This window comes from Mesocricetus auratus, unplaced genomic scaffold, assembly GCF_017639785.1.
Source record: "Mesocricetus auratus isolate SY011 unplaced genomic scaffold, BCM_Maur_2.0 Super-Scaffold_100008, whole genome shotgun sequence".
In the NCBI taxonomy this organism is placed as follows: Eukaryota; Metazoa; Chordata; class Mammalia; order Rodentia; family Cricetidae; genus Mesocricetus; species Mesocricetus auratus.
This window is the reverse complement of record NW_024429192.1, coordinates 81,719,569-81,740,125: the sequence shown is the minus strand read 5'-3', so window position 1 is coordinate 81,740,125 and position 20,557 is coordinate 81,719,569. Positions and strand designations below refer to the sequence as shown.

Below are 20,557 nucleotides of genomic sequence, written 5' to 3'. Positions count from 1 at the left end.
CCCAGCACTCGGGAGGCAGGGGCAGGTGGATCTCTGTGAGTTCCAGGACAGCCTGGTCTACAGAGTGAGTTCCAAACAGGCTCCAAAATTACAGAGAAACCTTGTCCTGAAAAAAGAAACAAAACAAAAAAAGAATACCAAGCTTAGCTGGGCCATGGTGGTGCATACTGTTTGAGGTCAACCTGGTCTACAAAGCAAGTTCCAGGACAGCAGGGCTACACAGAGAAACCCTGTCTCAAAAACAAAACAACGGACTACCAAGCTCTGCATGGCAAGCTTCACCAACAGGGGTTCTTTAAACATCTTTGGAGGTGGAGGGACATGCACACACCACGGCACTTACGTGGCAGAGAGTGTAATGCCCCATTATGCGGCAGGTTCCAGGCTGAATTTGGGTCATCAGGTGTGGTTGCAAGCATTTTGTCCACTAAGCCCCATCTTGCTGGCCCAGGGGATCATTTAAACCTCTAAAATCCTGCAGATGGAGTTTCTCTACAGAACTGAACAGAACTGAGATTCATAGTAAATCCCATGCCTTGAACTGCAAGACTCCACACAAGCCTGAGTCCAAAATTTTACACTTTTCTTATGTGGGGTTCTGATGAGCATTATTTTAAACTAAAAACTGTCAAAACCCAAAACTTTTATATTGGGCTAGGCATGGTAGCACATACCTTTAATCCTAGAACTTGAAAGGCAGAGGCAGGCAGATCTCTGTGAGTTCAGTCAGCCTGTCTAACTAATGAGATCCTGTCTCAACAAAACCCCATAAATCTCAGTGAGAATATGTTAGCTGCTAAACTTCACTCAGGAAGCAAGGTTAACTAGGAAACCAGGCTACAAGAATATGCCATACAAGGCCAGGCCTCATGAGGCCATCATCCAGCCATGTGTTCTGATGCAGGTGCTTGTTTCTGCAAGGTATCACCCTAGCAGACCACCAATACGTAGTAGGTAACACCACAGCCAATTTTACTCTACTTTGGTAGCTTCTGGCTACCTGAGGCTTCAAATCCTTGCTCTGTGCAGTGTGCCCAAGGCCAGCCAGTGTCTCATTTACATGTGAAATCCAGGTGTGAGCTCCTCAACACCCTCCCCTCAGTGTGGGCAGATAGACGGACCTGACTCCCATTCATCCCCCACAGAACTGTTTAAGGATAAAAGCAGGCTCAAGAAACTGCAAGACTAAGATGCTGGGGGCAGAGGACGCCGATGTGTAAGGCAAAAACACAGGCATAAGAGCAAAGTCAAATGGAGTTAGGAGGCAAGCCTACAATTGCACTGCCAGCTTAGGTGTAGAGACCCCATAGTAAATAACACAAGCCTCCCAGCTTTCTTCCTCTACAAGCAAAGCTACTCCGTTCTTGCAGTTAGCACATTATAATTATTCAATACTTCTACTGTTTATGGTGTATCAAATAAAGTCACACATTCAAGTGAGTAAAAACACAAAACAACATAAGAAACCCTGTTTTCCCCATAAAACACAGGATGTCCAAATTATTAGTTTTTCTGTGTGTGAGGATATATACTTGGATGTATGTGCCCTTGGGTTGGATCCCCAGAACTGGAGTTATAGGTAGTTTTGAACCACCAAGTCCTTAACCACAGAGCCATCTCTCCAGCTCTTGTACAGCTGTGTGCAGACCTATTGGGCTTTTGCTACATCCTGATAATTTTCAGAAGCCTATTCCATAGAAAGGACCATACATCATGTTTAATAAAATGTTTATTTAGGATGTTAACACAAGATAGGTCATGCAAGAGCCAAGTTAAAAAAAAAACTAAAAAGAATGTAAGGAATAATTGGTGTTGCCAATTAAAAAGATTGTCAATCATTTTATCACCAAAAGCGCTATGAAAAAGACCATTTGAATCTGACATGGTTGTAGTGATCCTTGGACTTTGTGACTAAAAGTGACAGGTAGCCATTTGTGTTCCATTCCTCAGAGGAGTAGAGTCCTCTGTACAAAACAGCCCTCACACCCACTCTCTCCACTTTCAGAAGATAGGAGGCTCAGAGCCTCTGGGTGTGGTGGGCTCAACAGCCTCTGGAGAAACTCAAGCTGCCACATCTCAGCAGGGACGAAGGGAGAGCATTTGGTGTGCATCGGCAGACACTGTTTCCACTGGGAACCTCAAGTTTTGATAATGAAAACTGTAGGACTTGCCAACCATCCTCCCAGACCTGAAGTGTAGTATTTTGACATATAGGGAAGGATTTCCAGGGCAATGAGGACTGGTTTGGGCAGAAACACCAAATGGAGCACAGCATCTCAGATTTCAGACAAACATAACTCATCTTTTGGCAAAAAATGAAATAAAATAAATAGCATGGAAATTTGACAGTTGCTTGAATAATCTACCAAGTGTCGAGGAGTATAATTTCATTATAGACACAAAGAATCAACCATCTCAACGAATTTTCAAAAAAATAAAAAAAGGTTTGTACTTATTCTGTACAAAATTGTCACTTTTAGAACTGCCCCAATTCATCTACACATTGAATTTATTAACACAGCATTAAGTTTCTTTGTGTAAAAAACTCTTTGTACATAGTAATAAAAAAGGTAAGGCAGGATGCAGTGGACTGAGCCTCCTGGTCCCTTCCTCCGCATCCCCAAAGAGCCACCAGGGAGCGGCCGCGACAGAAGGAGCCGTCTCTGCTTCTCCGCACTGAGCATCCTGCACCTGTGCCGTGGTGAGAATCCTGTCCGAGCACCCTGAAGGACAGAGGCTGCTGATGGTCTTTGGCACTTACGCTGGCAGACTGAGCTTCTTTCCCTTGAGTACTAGGTTTTGATGGAAAAGAACAGAAACAAGATGTCACTGGGTGGACAAGTTCAGTTTCTTTACCCCTGGTCCTCCTCTCATACACAGGCCCAAGTACAAGGAAATAACGGCAACAGAAAACAAAAACAAAGCCACACTGGCTGGTGGTGGCGCACGGCTTTAATCTCAGCACTCGGGAGGCAGAATCTCTGTGAGTTTGAGGCCAGTCTGGTCTACAGAGTGAGTTCCAGGACAGCTAGTGCTACATAGAGAAACCCTGTCTCGAGGGAGCTGGGCAAGCAAGCCCTTGACAGAATCTGCAATGATGAACTGAAGGCCAGACGTGACGTACCTTTTGTAATGTATAAGTAAAAGAAGTCGCAGTAGAGAATGGTCTGGACAACACCAGCCACCACAGCAATGAGGTCAAAGAAACCCTCGAAGTAGAAGCGCCAGATCCAATTGACAAGGTACAGAGCACGGTAGAGGCCCAGGAAGAAGAGGTAGTGGGTAGTGATGGTCTCAGCCTCGCCGGTCTTGCTGATCATAAAGAGCTGTGGAAGGATGGCCACTGACTCCAGGTAGATGGAGAAGGTCCATAAGATCTGAAAGACAGGAGGCTGGCTTCAGCTGGGAGGAGCAAGCGGCTACCACATACAACATAGATGGCAAAGACCATCTATGAGGCTGGATGAGCTGCGTAAGGGAATTGTCATGTCTTGTCTACCAAGAATTCACACGGAAGGTGTTCCTGTGTGGGCTCATCCCACTCCAGATCCAGTCCCCAACCCACCCTGCTTTCTGCCATTGTTTCTGCTGACTCTCTACCAACTGACCATGTTTTTCTACTATAGATGGCTCTGCCTTACAATTCTTCAACTTCCTAACAGTATGAAAGCAATACACACAGAAACCATACTTAAATTTTCATACTTAAACTTGGGACAGTGGAATGTACTGATGCTGGGCAGCAGAGGAGCTGCAGATCCCAGGCAGCCACAGTGCATTCATCGCCTACACCAACAGGAAACGATATTCTACAATGTGCTGGGTTGGTATGCTCCCTATATTAAGTGTTTTTCCTTTTCTTTTTGGCTTTTCAAGACAGGGTTTCTCTGTGTAGTCCTAGCTGTCCTGGAACTTGCTCTGTAGACCAGGCTGGACTTGAACTCAGAGATTCACTTGCCTCTGCTGTTCTATTCAGGCATCTGTCCTTGGGGTTCTGAAAGGATACAGCCTCAGCTGCAGCCACTAAGAGCACCACCTGTGCACATTCACTACGTTCCCTTATAACCCACCTCCCATCTCTTCCCCCCTCCCCGTTTCTCTTCCACCACTCTTGTCCCCAGGGACCAGTCTTTGCCCCTCCCTCCTATGCCCCTTCTCTCTCCATTTCCAATAAATCTCCTATGTGAGTCCTGTTGTATGGTGTGACTTCTCTTTACGGCATTTTCCCAGCATATTTTTCAACTAGCAATGAGTCTGTCAATAAAGTCAAGGAGCTGTGTGTATACATGTGCTAGTGCTGGAGAAGACTTCGGCTGTCATTCCTTAGGTGCCACCCATCTCCTTTTCTGAGGCAGGGTCTCTCACTAGCCTTGTAAGCAAGCTGGGCTGGTTCTCCAGTGAGCTCTAGCAATTTACTGTCTCCGCCTCCCCAACATTGCACCTCTATTTCTCACTTTTTGTTTTGTTTCGTTTTTTTTTTTTTTTGAGACAGGGTTTCTCTGTGGCTTTGGAGGCTGTCCTGGAACTCACTTTGTAGACCAGGCTGGTCTCGAACTCACAGAGATCCACCTGCCTCTGCCTCCCGAGTGCTGGGATTAAGGGCATGAGCCATCAACGTCCGGCTTGCACCTCTATTTTTCTTGTGGGTCTTGGAGCTTGAACTCAACACTTTACTAACAGACATCTCCCCAGCCCTTCTCACCCCCGCTTTCTTTCATTGAGACACGATCTTATGTAGCTCACATTGGCCTCAAATTCACTATGTACCTGAGGATGACCTTACTCCTGATCCTTTGTCTCTACTTCCTAGGTATTGGGCTGACAGTCATGTACCACAACACCAGGCTTAATTTAGGGAAACATCTAGAAGATGACAGATAAACTTTCAGCAGACACCCAAGTACCTGGGTGGTTTAATTCTGATATACCAGTCTATTTACAACAGTGTATATTGTACCAGAAGTCTACCAAACAGCAAAACAAAGGGAAGAAGACAACCAGAATCCATTTTTCTATTAACAAGAAACCAGATATGAGCACTAAATAATCCCTTCACCAACCTCAAGAGGAGAGAAATCATGATTGACTAGAAATGAGAGGCCTCCCACGGGAACCACCAGAAACTCCACTCGAAAGGTATCGTGATTTCCATCATAGGTGGCCTTAAATTTCATGTAGATCAGGTACACCGTGGCATAGGAGCAGGCAATGTAGATAAGCTAGGCAAAGGAGAGACACCAGGTTAGGAACACATTGCAACTAAGCACTATTGTACCACCATAGAGTCAGCTTTAAACACTCTCTCTCTCTCTCTCTCTCTCTCTCTCTCTCTCTCTCTCTCTCTCTCAGACTCACTTCTCGCTGGTGTGTACTCCTCAGTGACACAGCCACCACAAGGAGAAAGCAGGACAGTTCTGTCACCCAAATCTTATCCTATTGCCTCTGTAGTTCTCTGTAGTTAAGCCCCCTCCAGGCTCCAGTTTTGCCCTTCCTGTTCTGTTTCCAGTTTTGCTTTTTTTAGATTGCCACATGAGTGAAGTCAAACAATACATTGCTTTTTGCATCTGGCTTCCTCAGATGGCACAATGTGTCTGAGAGTCAAAGTTGCTACATACATTAGTTATTTTCCCTTTTTTAGAGATCAGAAAAAATTATTTTATTTATGTATGTGTAAGTGCACATGTACCCATGGAAACCAGAAGAGGGCATCAAATCCCTTGAAGCTGGAGTTACAGCCTATTGTAAACCTGTTCTAAGCTGCCTAATGTGAGTTCTGGGACTTGAACTCCAGGTCTCACAACTGAGCAGCAAGCACTCTTGTCCACTGAGTCATATCTCTGGTCTGTTTCCTCCTTTGTGCTGAGCAGAGGTCTAATGTACAGATGTACCACAATCAGCCTACCCACTCACCAGTTAAAGGAGAGGTGTCCTGTTTCCAGTTGGAAGATGGTGATTAGCTGCTGTGAACACGTGTTACAGCCTTTGTGTGAATGTTAAGTGTCATTTTTCTTGCATTTATACCCAAGAGTAGGTTGCTGGATCAAATGTTAAGCATGTGTTTTAAAACTCTAAGAACTCCAGAGAAACAGGCTTTGACTCTCTTCTTACCCTATGACACAGCGGCTTTAGAGGGGAAAGAATGCAAAGTTCACTGCAGCTCTGGACCAAGGACTTCCATCCAACACTTCTTTGGCTAGCTTTTTTATAAAGATAAGATAAGCACTGTAATCCAGGTTAAACTTTTGCCACAGTGGCTTTACTTAAACTGCACTCCTTTGTTTAGGGCCAGAAAGATGGCTGGGTATGTAAAGGCATAGGGCCCAAGCTCAATGACTGATTCAATCTCTGGGACATGCGTGCTGAAAGGAGAACCTGACCCCACACTTGAGCAGCGCCATGTGTGCACCCAGGCACGTACACTCACATATTCACAAAATAAATGGACATAAAAATGCAAAACAGTGCATTACTTTAACAATAAATATTAGGGGGCTGGGGAGATGGCTCAGCAGTTAAGAGCACTGATTGTTCTTCCAGAGGTCCTGAGTTCATTTCCTGGCAACCACATGGTGGCTCACAACTACCCTGAATGAGATCTGGTGCCCTCTGCTGGCATGCAGGCAGAAGGCTGTATACACAATAAATAAATAAAATATTAAAACAAAACAATAAATATTAGATTGTTGCTGTGAAATTCAGTTTGGTATTGTAACAAAGCAAAGCCAAAGCAAAGTTAGCTTTGTTTAAGGTTATTACTATTTTAAGATTTAAAATTTTATTTTTTTATTTTTTTATTTTTTTTTGTTTTTACGAGACAGGGTTTCTCTGTATTGTTTCGGAGGCTATCCGTCCAGCCCGGCCTCGAACTCACAGAGATCCGCCTGCCTCTGCCTCCCGAGTGCTGGGATTAAAGGTGTGAAAATTTTATTTTATAAGTGTTTTGCCTGCATGCATACACATAACATCACATGTTTATCTGGTGCCCTCCAAGGGCAGAAGGGATTGATGTCTCTGGAACTGGAGTTATAGGTGTCAGGTCCTCTGCAAGGGTAACAAGTGATCTAAAACCGAGCCATCTCTCCAGTCCATAGTATTATTTTTTTTAATTATTTTTAATTATTATGTGTCTGACTTAGGTTTGTGCACTGGAGTGTGGTGCCTACAGAATAGAAGGCATTGGATTCCCTGGAACTGGAGTTACAGACAACATGATGTGGGTGCTAGGAATTGAACTTGTATCCTCTGCACAAGTTGAGGAACTGGTTGCTCTTGCAGAGGACCTGGGTTCAATTCCCAGCACCTACATAGCAGCTCACCACTGCCTGTAACTTCAGACCTAGGGATTCAATGCCCTCTTCTGACCTCATGGGCACTAGGCACACATGTGGTATACATACATAAATACAGGCAAAACATACATATAAAATAATGGAATAAATAAATCTAAAAATTTTAAATGCAGTATTAACAAAACATCTTAATTGATGAACAATCTCTCCAGCTCCAAAATTTATTTTATTCTTCATTTATGTGTGTATGTATGTGCACGTTTGTATGTCTACAAAGTCCAGAAAAGGGAGTCAGATCCCCTGGAGCTAGAATCACAGGCTGCTGTGGGTGCTGGGTACTAAATGCCTGTCCTCTGCAAGAGAAGCAAATGCTTTTAAACTGCTGAGCTGTCTGTCTCCCCAGCCCCCAGGAAGCTAGTTTATAAAACACTTCTGCCTCCAAGACAATTTTGGGCACACAGCAACAGAGCTGTTCAAGGGCTCACAATTGAGTCCTGTGTTCTTTCATCTTTAAAAGGTCACCCAGCCACAAGGAAAAGTCTAGTATTCTGAAATTATATCAATTTGTAAACTGCAGACACTCAGGCCTAAGAATCAAATGCAGATTTCATTCATGAATAGAGATGGCTGGGATAGGACAACACTGCCTTGTCAATCCTTCTCCCTAGGAAATACAACTTTAAAAACTTAATTGGGAAAACACTGGGGCAAATGACTTAATAGGGAAATGAGGGTAATCACCAAGCCCTTGCATAGTTTAAAAACCCACAATGACACTAAACAGTTCCCATTCCTTCATTATGCATTTATGTCTGTAAATCATTAGCATGTATTAAAATTTTTGGTTTTAACCCTACACGTGTATTAATAAAGAGAACTCACATGGAGGTGCACCCACAATGCATCCCCTCTGAACCATACCTAGTCCAGGCTTACTATATAGCCTGGGGCTTCCCAGGGCCCTGCTTGCGACCTACAGCTGGGCTCTGGCTCAGCAAGCAAGCAAGCAGGATTGTGCTGAGTTGGGACTCAGTAGGAAGAGAGGACTCTGACTCTCCCATCCCCAGTACCTGCAGTTTTATCTTACTCAGACAGTAAGCAGAACCCTAGTCACTCTGTATATATACATTCGTCAGGGTTCGTGTTCCTGGGGTGTTTTTGAGTTATTGTAATTTATGTGTATGTCTGTGCATGTATAGGGATGCATGACAGAGCCACAAGAAAGCCAGAACCCCTGAAGCTTCTTGATATGGGTGCTAGGAACCAAACTCAGTTTCTCTGCAAGAGCAGTATGTGTTCTTAACTGCTGAATCATTGCTCCTGCTAAGGTGTTTTTGAGACAAAGGGCTCAGCAACCAGGCTAGGTTGGCAGGACTCTGAGCCCTGGGGATCCTCCTGTCTCTACCTCCCTAGAGCAGGGATTACAAGTAAGTGCTACCACACCCAACTTACATGGGTGCTGAGGATCAAACCAAGGTCTTCATACTGACACAGAAGCATTGTACAGACTGAGCCACATCCCCAGTCCAACCCAGTCAAGATTTATTTATTTATTATGTATACAGTGTTCTATCTGCATACATGCCTGCAGGCCAGAAGAGGGTACCGGATCTCATTATAGATGGCTTTGAGACACCATGTGGGTGCTGGAAATTGAACTCCAGACCTCTGGAAGAGCTGCCAGTGCTCTTAACCTCTGAGCCATCTCTCCAGCCCCAAACTAATCATTTTTAAGACAGCTAAATATTTCCTGATTACTAGAGTCCAGAACAAAATAATTACAGGTGATTCAAACTTGCTCTTTTTTTCCTTAAATTTTTTAAAGGTTTATTTATTTGATATATGTGTTTGTGTATGGCAGTTAAGAGACAACTTGTGGAAGTTGGTTCTCTTCTTCCACCACGTGAGTCCAAGGATTGAAATCAAGTTGTCAGGCTTGGTGGCACGTCTCCTTTCTCATTGAGCCACCTCACTGGCTCTCAATTTTTTTTTTTTAAACAAAGATCATAAACCCAAATAAAGCATGCCTACTTTAACCTATACTCATCAAGATGCTTTCAAACACAGTGTTGGGTAGGGGGTGCTCCAAAGTAAGTTCTTAGAACCATGCTGTAAAGTACTTGCAAAATGAGACCCCCAAGTCAATTCCCAGCACTACAAAATCAAATAAATATAGCAAAAAGACATGAAAGCAGAGGGGAGATGGTTGGGAAGAAAAAAGGGAATTAGCAGAAGGGGGCAAGAGAGTGCAATGAGGTGACTATGACTGAAAGTTCAAACCTCTATAGAGACAGACACGCAGACACACCAGCAAGATGGCTCAGCAGGTAAAAGCCCTTACCAATTGAGCCTGACAACTTGAGTTGTGTAAAAGGAAAGAATTTATTCCCAAAAGTGTCCTCTGGCCACCACAACATGTGCTTGCCTGCTTTTACATATACATACACTGAAGATGAAACATTTTTAAAAGAATAGTATATCTAGTTATTTTTCTTGGAGATTTTAAACTAAAAAAAAAAAAAAGAGCTAATAGTTCCCATGGGTGTACACATGGTAGATAAATGCCCTGGAGCTGGTATTATACCATACCTTCATAGATGTATTATATAGTGAAATGAACGAAGTAAAAAGATCCAGGTAACGAGTTGTGAAGACCAGTGCAAACAGAAGCTGGCTTTTCCCAGAAATGCCTGAAGAAAGAAAAGTGAGAGTTAGAACAGCCCTGGAGAAGAACTTTGGCTCCTGAGATCACCCTGGGCAGCAAGTACACAGACAGGGAAAAGGCACTTGGGGTCAAAGGCCCAGGCCTGGGGACAACTGATTGAACCCGAGAAAACAAAGTTTTTTCTTTCAGCTCTCTTAACTGGTCCTGCTATGATGGATGAATGCGGATAAGTGACTACACTACCACCAACACACCAAGATGTGCACCCTCCAAGGACTGAGCTCAGCGTACTGCTTGCTATCCAGCATCACGCCATCTTTACCTTCATATGCCTAACACCCGAGGCTGGCTGTGCCGGCACATGCCTCAGTTCCCAACACCTGAGAAGGGGAAGCAGGAAGACTGAGTTCCAGGCCTGCCTGAACTACACAGGGGGACTTTGTCTGGAAACAACACAAAGTAAAAACGGACAACATGGTGTCACACCTTGACACTGTGTTTCCACCTGCAAAGCAGGGCAGCCACAGCTCCCGTGGGGGGAGACCAGAAGAACACGGTACACTTGACCTTTCAGGTACCTACATCTGCCCACATGGCTATATCAATTTCAAGATCCCAGCAATTTATGACAACTGGATAGTGACTGATAGCAGAAGCTGACCACCTCGTCAGCAGTACACATTCTACCCATTACACAGCGCCCAGCATGGAGCCAGAAGACAACTCTACACTCCCTTCACTCCTGTGGAACATGATAAAGTGCACTCTTCTCTGACATTTTCAGGTCATTTCCAGCTTACAGAAACTACATGTAAGAACTCTCTCATTATGAGTAAAGAGCTCATTCACAAATGAATACAAAGGAAGGACATTGCCTCTGCTTCCATGCAAGGGTCTAGGGCAGAGCTGGGCAGCCAATCTGCTGCTTATTTCTTTCCTCAGAAATGAGGACATTTTGCTATCAGAGATTAATGCTCCAGAGGAGAAATGTCAAAGCAGATGCTAAACACTGGGGTGAGAAAAACAGGAGCCCAGACAGGTCTTATGTGATGTTTGGTGAAGTCTTGAGAATTTTCCAGTTCATTTTCTTTTTTTTTTTTTTTTGTTTTTTTCGAGACAGGGTTTCTCTGTGGCTTTGGAGGCTGTCCTGGAACTCGCTTGGTAGTCCAGCCTGGTCTCGAACTCACAGAGATCCGCCTGCCTCTGCCTCCCGAGTGCTGGGATTAAAGGCGTGCGCCACCAACGCCCGGCTCCAGTTCATTTTCTATATGGTTCTTCCCAGTATTTTCTTTTTTGATTTATTTATTATGCATACAGTGTTCTGGCATATGTGCCAGAAGAGGGCACCAGATCTCATTATGGATGGTTGTGAGCCACCATTTGGTTGCTGGGAATAGAACTCGGGACCTCTGGAAGACTAGCCAGTGCTCTTAACCTCTGAGCCATCTCTCTAGCCCCCCAGTATTTTCAATAAAGCAGGATACAGACAGGCAGTTTGCCAGGAAGGGTTTATTCCAGTGGGGCTTTGGCACCAGGTGCATCCTTATCGTTCCAGCATTCCTACGCTAAAAGCCAAAAGTGGTAGCTCACCACTGTCCCTTGAGACCCAACTAAACAACCATCACCTCCACTTGGAGACACCCTGCCTTAGGACTGCTGATTCATCCTGAAGCCACTTCATGCCAGATGCTTCTCCACGGACATTATACGACACACCGTGGGGCTGGCTCAGCAGATGAACCACTTGTCATGCAAGTGAGGGGACCCCCAGAATCCATGTAAAGCAGCCAGGCAGAGCAGCAGGCATTTGTGATCACGGCACTTCTCCTGAAAGATGGGAAGTGGAAACAGGAGAACCCTGGAGGCTCATAGACCAGCTAGCCTGACTTATGAAACAAAGAGACAGTGGTTCACACAAGGTGGAAGGCAAGGACACTTGAGCTCTGACTCACACAACTCTGATGATCTGGATCCCATACCTGTAAAAACCTCCAGTAGACACAGAACTCCCTTGTGGAAGTTGTGCCTCGTTCCGTTTAGTATTTCCTGTGCTGGGCACTAGATGAAACATGTGGTAGGGTCTGAAAAAACACATGCCCAAAGGAAATAGAATTCATTTTATCTTCATGTCCTGGACAGTCTCACACTGTGCTATTCTGGATGAAACTTTCAGAGACTCTGAGTCCTACTGTGTCTCTAAGACAGTAAACAGATACTGTGCTCTGGGTCTACCTAACTGACTATAAGCTGCAGCATGAGAGATTCTCCGAGTGAGCACTGGGCAGGTATGTATTATGCTGTGGAATCCACAAAGGAACATCTGGGATCCTGGATGCTTACAGGATACAGCAACCATTCTCCCTGATCTGGAGCTTGACTAGCCCGTAGCCGCTTTTCTCTTTATTACTGAGACGGTGTCTCTTCTCACAGAAGGAAGCAGTGTCAAGCCAAAGACAGGAAAGGGTGGGCAAGAATCACTTGGGGGTAGGGGTGGAATAGAATAGCGGCTACCTTATAGGTCTACTGATGGATCTGCAGTGCTGGGTGTCAGTCATTTGGTCTGTATGCCTGCCTGCCTGCCCACCTTCAATCCTGAGGGTCAAACCCAGGGCCTCATGTTAGGCAAGCCCCTTATACTACTGAGTTACAATGTCAGGCAATACTAACCTGATCTTGGACCAGAAAGTCCGAAGGTAATCACGTAATAAGTGCTCACAGAGCACCACTGTCGGCACTTCTGATCAACACCCTGAAATGCACCTGACAGCTGCACTTAAGAGCAGAACTCTTCAAATTAGTACTGCACATTCTTGTCTTTCCCAGAGCTCAGTAAGGCTCACAAAAGCCCACAGGGCTTTAATTACAGTCAATGTTCAAAGTTCGGTTTCTGACATTCCTACTGGTTTATGGAACAGACATCTTATTCAAACAAAGGAGATTCTAGTAACAGCAGGGATGTCACCAAGTACTGTGGGTCAGGCTACCCGGAAAGGTTCCACTCCTAGGAATCTCTCAAAGGATCTTAGTATTCTAAATAAAACAAAACAAAGCAAAAAAAAAAAAAAAAAAACCCTTTTTCTTTTGGTGGGGACAGACAAATAGCCCAGGCTGACCTAGAATCTGCTATGGGTTAAAGCTAGCCTTGAGCTCCTCATCCTCTTGCCTCCACCTTTCCAAGGGCTGGAATTACAAATGTGCACTGTCACACCTAGCTTGGACATCCTGTTAAAACTCATGACCTTTCCCTGGACGCCACAGCTCAATACTTAAGAACAGCCTCACAGTCAGGCATAGCAGAAGAAGCTTGCAGTCCCAGTGTATCTCTAATCAGGAAGCTGAGGCAGGAAGACCAGAGTTCAAAGCCAGTCTGGCCTATATGGCAGGATCTTCTTGTCTCAAAAAACCTACCAAGGGGAGGGAATGTAGCTCACTGGTAGAGTATCTAGCATGCCCAAGGCTCTGGGTTAGATTCTCAGCAGGAAGGGAGGTGGTTTTGGAACCAGAGAATCTAGGTTCAAATTCAGTCGAGATGCTGTTTAAGGCTGGACCTATTTATGCCACCCTAATTCCACTTTCTGTGCTGTCAAACAGATTACACTAACTTGTTTGTAATGCTGAAAAGATGGCACAAAGCGCTTCATATATACACACCGTTGTGAAAACCTGAGAAACAACAGTTAATACAAGAAAACACATGCCAATCATTCTTAAAATTTTTCTAATGGGTTAAAATATACACAATGACTATAAGGTTGTCTCTCTCTCTCTCTCTGTTTGGTTTTTGAGACAGGGTTTCTGTGTAGCTTTGTAGACCAGGCTGGCCCTGAACTCACAGAGATCCACCTGCCTCTGCCTCCTGAGTGCTGGGATTAATGGCGTGCGCCACCAACGCCTGACTAGGTTTTCTCTCTTTCAAAAGTTTATCTTTATTACTTTTAATTACGCATGTCTTTGTATACTTTGTATGTGGATTAAGTGCATGAGTGTGGGTGCCTAAAGAGGCCAGCGGAGGGTATCAGAACCAAACCCAAGTTCTCTAGAAAAGTAGGAAGTGCTCTCAATGATAGCCACCTCTCCAGTACCACTCTTTTTTTTTTTGGTTTTTCAAGACAGGGTTTCTCTATGGCTTTGGAGGCTGACCTGGAACTCACTCTGTAGACCAGGCTGGCCTTGAACTCACAGAGATCCACCTGCCTCTGCCTCCCACCAACACCAGCTTCCAGTACCACTCTTAAAGAGCCCTCCCATCTCCACTTTACATGTAACTGTGTGACTGTTTTAAGGTTCCTCCCTTTAAAAAAAAAGCATTTAGTTTTATGTATATGATGTCTGGTCACATGTATAAATGTGTACCACACATGTGCCTGATGCCTGAGGCCAGAAGCAGTCAAGAGTCCCTGGATTTGGAGTTACAGATCATTGTTAGCCCCATGCAGGTGCTGGAGAGCAAACCCAAGCCCTCTGCAAGAGCAGCAGGTGCTCTTAACTGCTGAGCCATCTCCAGCCCTGGAAGTCCTCTGTCCATTCATGTTTGTACGTGTACCACATACATTTTTCCTCTTTAAAGTAACCTTGTGTTTTACAACCTGCTTTTGAAGTCATATCTTGGAATCATCTTTTCCTTCTAAGAACACACATGTGTGGTTCCATCCTGTTTAATGTCTTTACAATGTTCAGTGTGGACATAACAAGATTTATGAGACCACTGACTATCTGAATTATTTAATTTCTTCCCTGGATTTATGTTTATTTTTACAGATTGTTTTCTAGATTCTATTTATGTGTGTATGTGCTGGGGGCGTACAAAGGGAGGATAGAAGAGGGCATTGGCTCCCCTGGAACCATCCAATATGGCTGTTGAGAACTGAACAGCATCTAGCACGCACATAAGCCATCTCTCCAGCCTGCTTATAGTTTTTGTTGTTTTAAATTCTACACAAACACCTCTATTTACAGTATTTTGTGGTCGGAGAGATGGCTCAGTGATAAGAGTGCCTGGCTGGCAAGCACAAAGCCCAGCACTCCATAAGCTGGGCTTGACAGCACACACCTATGATCCCAGCACTCTGAGGTGGAGCAGAAGGGTAAGGAGTTCAAGGCTATCTTGGGCCATATGAGCACTCTTCCCTCAGCGTTTCTACACTCCCTGTTGGGAAGTCACAGGAAGTGTCCTTGGGGGTCTGTCCTTCCACTTCACACTCACAGAAGTATTGCCCTTATGGCTTGACAACCATGTTTGTACCTCTTCACATGATTTGCCATCTCACTTGACCTGAACCTATCTTTGTGCAATGCTAAGGCTCAAACCCAGGACTCACACATGCTAGACAAGCATTCTCCCACTACAGCATCCTTTTTATTCTCTCAAGATTCTTTGTAGCCAAAGATGGCTTTGAACTTCTAGTCCTATGTCTACTTCCAGAATGCTTGGGCTACAGCATACACTGCCACACCCAGTTTATAAGATGCAAGGATGGAACCAAGGGTTCTGTCATTGCAGTCTTAGAGTGGAAACTCTGCTGCCATCTGCTGCTGAATCGTCTCGGTGCTGTGCACACAGAAGGTGGTCAATGCAAGCCATGATTACTAAGAGACTAGTCTTCACAGGAACAGAGAAAACAGCTCCAAGAGGAAGCTAGGAATGTGATGCAAAGGCTTCAAACACGCAGTGTCAACAACAAAAATAACTGTTACCACTGGGAGAGCCCTGTGGTAGAGCGCTTGACCACCATGCACAAGGTCATGAGGTCCTAAATTCAATCTCTAATACCAGCAACAACAACAAAAAGTGTTTTCTATTTGCTTCAAATAAATAAACTATTCAGTTATGTGAAATACAGGGACAGTTGCAGTTGCTCTTGTCAAATTTGATAGGTTAAAAAGTTTATAAACTACACAATGGCTAGGAAGAAAGGAGTAACCAAAGGAGGAAGGCTGGAGGTCACTCATCTCAGGATTCCACCAGTCACTCACTCAATGCTCAACACTGACAGTGACTACCAGCTTATAGGGAAAGTTAGATAGAAAGTACTTCACCTAAAAACACAGCTTTGGGATGTGGATTTGGCTCATCTGGTAGAGCAATTGCTTGACTTCAGTGAGGCCCGGGGTTCATACTCCGGCACCATAAATAAGTAAATATTACAGCTTCTTCTCAAATGGAACTCTAGATAAGGGCTTAGGACCAAAAAAAAAAAAAAAAAAAAAAAAAAAGTGACAATCTGAGAGACAATTTGATCATCATGATGCCTGGCAGTTCAGGAACACAAGACACTGTCTATACCTCATTTCCCAATGTAGTAACAACAGACGCAGCCACAGCATTTACACAAGATCAGCACACCTGCAATCCTAGCTCCTGGGAGGCTGAGGCAGGAGGATTCCAAGTTTGAGGCAACACTGAATACTCAAAAAATGGAATGTCCCACTGTCTAGCTGCCTCATCCTCCCCTTAGGGAAAAATGTCCTGTGGGTTAGGAGTTGCTGGAGTGTTTAGCACTGGTGTTGAAACCCTAACGTGAGCTCTGACTTTCAAGCTGAGAACCACCACCTGGATGGCCATGGCTCAGGTTCCAGATATTTTAGAAACTCAGATCAAGTTCTTCCTCCCTCAAAAGTTGCTAAACAACTTTTATAACTTAGCCTGGAAAAACAGAGGAGCTAGGACAAGTCAGTGTTTAATTCAGAATAAATCATCTTGGTGAGTTTCATTTTTGAGAGATCAGAAAATGAAAAGGACCCTGAGTCCAAGAGCGAGGACAGTTTAATAATGTCCACGGGATACTTAGGAAACACTCCTGAACTGAGAGCTTACCTCCTATCTTGTCACTTCAGCTGGAATACTTTGTTCTCATTAATGCTCTAATCTCCCACGAAAACAATGAATATTAAATAGTACCCACTTCCTTTTCCTTGTTACTCAAGGTTCCCTTAAGAATTCTACTTAGGGGCTGGAGAGATGGCTCAGAGGTTAAGAGCACTGACTGCTCTTCCAGGGGTCCTGAGTTCAATTCCCAGCAACCACATGGTGGCTCACAACCATCTACAATTCAATCCGGTGTCCTCTTCTGGCATATAGGCAGAACACTATATATGTAATAAATAAACAAAAACAAAAACAAAAAAAGAGCACTTGCAAAAAAAAGAGTCATTAAAAAAAAAAAAAGAATTCTACTTAGGGTGGGCGGTGGTGGCGCATGCCTTTAATCCCAGTACTTGGGAGGCAGAGGCAGGTGGATCTCTCTGAGTTTGTGACCAGCCTGGTCCACAAGAGCTAGTTCCAGGACAGCCTCAAAAGCCACAGAAAAACCCTGCCTTGAAAAACCAAAAAAGAAAAAAAGAGAATTCTACTTAGGCGGGTGAGAGAAACAGCTCAGTGGCTAGGTACTCTGCAAGAGCACTTGCTGCTCTTGCAGAGTACCTAGGTTTGGTTTCCAGCAACCACAGGGTGGCTTACAACTGGCCGTAACTTCCATTCCAGAGGATCTAATACCCTCTGCTGGTCTCCATAGGCTTCTATATACTTGTGGCGAACACACACACATGCACATAAAAATGAATAATGAAAAAAGCATCTATTTCTGGGGGCTGGAGAGATGGGTCAGCCATTAAGAGGATGTACTGCTCTTGCAAAGGACCTGAGTCCAGTTCTCAGCATATCAGGCAGCTCAAAGCTGCCTGCACTCTATCTCCAGGGGAATATGATGTCTTCTTCTCTTGGCCACCACAGGAACCAGCACCCACACAATTAAAAATAAATCTTTACTTGGCAGAAGAACATAAGAAATGAAGAAACTTAAGAGATTTTGAAAGAAAGCTAAAGACTAGAAGTAGTGTCTGAGTGCAACAACAACAAAAACATCTAAACCACTGGCATCAAATGTGAAAACTAAAACTATGTGGGACAAAGCAAATGTTAATTTGAAATTGCAACTTATGAATTCCTGCTTATGTTTCAATCCTGACTTCATCAAAACTGTGCTTACCTCCCTAAGACTCAGTTCCCTCCTCCGGTGTGGGGGCCTGGCCACATGGTGATTTTAAAGGACTGCCTGAGATGAGCTACATAAAACACTGAGCTGGCTACTGAATGCACACCTATCGAAATTGCAGCCATTAATTTGGTGTTATCACAAATCATGCAACTGAGCCTCTCAGGTCACCTCCAAGTCAGAAACGGTGTTTTCAGTACAGGACTTTGTAGCATCCACTTTGATTGATCAAAGGTCTTTGTTGGCTGTGCTCACTTCCTGGATTTCAACTATATTCCAGGGAGAGATGAGACCTTCAGACAGCAGAGTCAAAGGGGTGGTGTTAACATGAGATGAGATGTTTACTAATAAACCAGATAGACGGTGCCTCAATCACCCAGGTCCTCTAGGACTTCTATCTTCTGCTGTCTCTAAAAAACATTAAATTTGAGTACACAAAGTTATTCCATCGGTGGCCATCATAGCATTGGGTTTAAGAATGTATTTTGGTGCCCTGAGGTGGTGGTGCAAGCCTTTAATCCCAGCACTTGGAGGCAGAGGTAGGTGGATCTCTGTGAGTTCTAGACCAGCCTTGTCTACAAGAGCTATTCCAGGAAAGCCTCCAAAGCCACAGAGAAACCCTGTCTCAAAATGCTGCCCCCCCAAAAAAAAGAATTCATTTTGGGTTTTGAGGGAAGAGTTTGTTGGGGGAAGAGCTTGTTTTTGCAGCCAGCGTCTCATATAGTCCGTGCTGATTTTGAATCCCTGATCATCAGGATTCCACCTCTCAAATGCTGGGATTACAAACAAACACCATCACATTCACCAAGACATTATCTAAACCTTAGAAGATTCTCCAGATTTAATGAAATGCAGGAATTCACAGCTATTGTGTAGGGAAAGTTCATTCTAGTGCCTCTCTGCAATACCCAAATGAAATATGTATGCACTTAAGAGGGAGGGGCAGGGCCAACTCACTGGTGACGTGGAGCCAGGAGAACTAGATGAGGACGACATAGAGGAGACCTCAGTAGTACCCAGCGCTTGCATCTTAAGAGAACCAGTTATTAGAAGGCCACACTTAAGAATGAAAAAAACAGCTTGTTTCCCAAAGTGGCATGAAACTTTGCCAAGTAACTCACTCCCTTACAAACTCACATCTTTTTCTTTTTTTTTTTAAATGATGGGTGAAATCTTGAACCCTAAGACTTGTGTGCAGTCCACTTAACTGTAAGCACAGGCCTGACCTGACACCATCCCCTGCTCCAGTCCTTGAGGAGAACAGGATGAAGAGCAGGATGCCCTCTTCCTCCAGCGAGCCCCCCCCCCTTCGTGGGTGGCCTGGTTGCCACGTCAGGCCCTGCTCGCTCGCGGTCCTACCCATCCATCCTCCTCGAGCAAGTTTCCCATTGATTGCTGGGGACTCAGAGGCGACCCCCAAAAGCCCAAGGAGAGGGAAACGCCTACTAGAACCCCTCACACCCCGTCCTAAACTTTTCAGATCCAGCAGGACCTGGGGGCAGTTGCGCTAGTGCTCTGCACCCGGACGATCAAGTTCGCGGGCGGACCAAGTGCAGATCGGGGGCTCAGGGCTGCGACGGAGACCCCAACCCGTGTGCACACCCAGAGGGGTTTCAATGCCCGCAGAGCCGGCCGAGGTGGGTGTGTCTGGCCGTCGCGAGCCCCGCGCAAGCCTCAGAGAGACCTAGGGCCGAACGGGTCCTTCCGTGCGGTCCTGCCCCTCGCGCCTCGCCCCGGCGACCGCTCACCCGCACAGGAGCGCGTCTTCCAGATCTTCAGCAGTAGGATGACGATGGCCGCCAGGTGGGACAGGTCCCCAGTCAGCCGGAAGATGTTCATGGCGGCGGCGGTCGGCGCGGCGCAGCGGCCCCGGGGCTCGGCACCGACTCAGGACGCGGCGAAAGCCCCTGAGAGAGGAAGCGGCGAAAGATGGCGGGAGCGGGCGCGACGTGGCCAGGGACGTGGCCGAACTGCCGTCGCGCGCGCGGGGCAGCCTGGGAGAGCGGGCGACCGCTGGGCCACGCCCCTGTCACGCCCCTTAAAGGCCCCGAAACCCTGAGCAACCGGACCCTGCATCCCGGGTGGGCTGCCAACTGAGGACCCAGAGTGCTCCGCAATTTCCGTCTCCAGGGTTTCCGCCCGGGTGCCAGCGATTTCCTTTTTTTAAGTTTTGAAATGACATTCCATTGTGAGGATTGTCTTTTTTTTTTTTTTCTTATCCTACTAAGACAGTAAGGGTATCCCTCTTAGGAGCATTGCGAGGGTGTTAAGCACTGTTAAAATCTCTCCGGTTAAGAATGCGTACTTTTCGCGTGGAGGACTCAAGTTCAATTAGCAGCACCTACATCGTGCAGTTTACAATGCCTGAAACATTAGCTTCAGGGGATTCCAGGCTTTTGGCTTTTGAGGGCACCTGCATTCACGTGCACACACCCACACCTGCACAAACTAGCACACACATTTTAAATAAAAATAAATAAAAGTATTAATTTTTATTAAAAATTACACTAGGAGCTAGGTAGTAGTGGTGCACGCCTGTAATCCTGGCACTCCGGAGGCAGAGGTAGGCAGATCTCTGTGAGTTTGAGGCCAGCCTGGACTACAGAGTGAGT

General features: G+C 45.3%; 1 protein-coding gene across 1 annotated transcript; it reads right to left on the bottom strand.

The window, feature by feature from the left end:
* Window positions 1-1,711: 1,711 nt before the first annotated feature.
* On the bottom strand, window positions 1,712-19,921 carry Kdelr2 (KDEL endoplasmic reticulum protein retention receptor 2). The gene is made up of 5 exons (XM_005079948.4): window positions 19,694-19,921; window positions 9,879-9,979; window positions 5,061-5,219; window positions 3,125-3,377; window positions 1,712-2,792 (listed from the first exon to the last, which is right to left on the bottom strand). Exons 1-5 carry the CDS (start codon window positions 19,782-19,784, stop codon window positions 2,758-2,760), a joined length of 639 nt encoding a protein of 212 aa, XP_005080005.1. The 5' UTR covers window positions 19,785-19,921; the 3' UTR covers window positions 1,712-2,757.
* Window positions 19,922-20,557: the final 636 nt, after the last annotated feature.

What these genes read in the sequence shown, in the direction of transcription:
- Kdelr2 (XM_005079948.4), bottom strand. Translation starts at nt 19,784, where the DNA reads ATGAACATCTTCCGGCTGACTGGGGACCTGTCCCACCTGGCGGCCATC. An exon ending in ATGATTTCTCTCCTCTTGAG is followed by an intron (nt 3,378 to 5,060) that starts GTTGGTGAAGGG and finishes CCTGTCTTTCAG; the next exon opens with ATCTTATGGACCTTCTCCAT. An exon ending in TTACTTATACATTACAAAAG is followed by an intron (nt 2,793 to 3,124) that starts GTACGTCACGTC and finishes ATCAAAACCTAG; the next exon opens with TACTCAAGGGAAAGAAGCTC.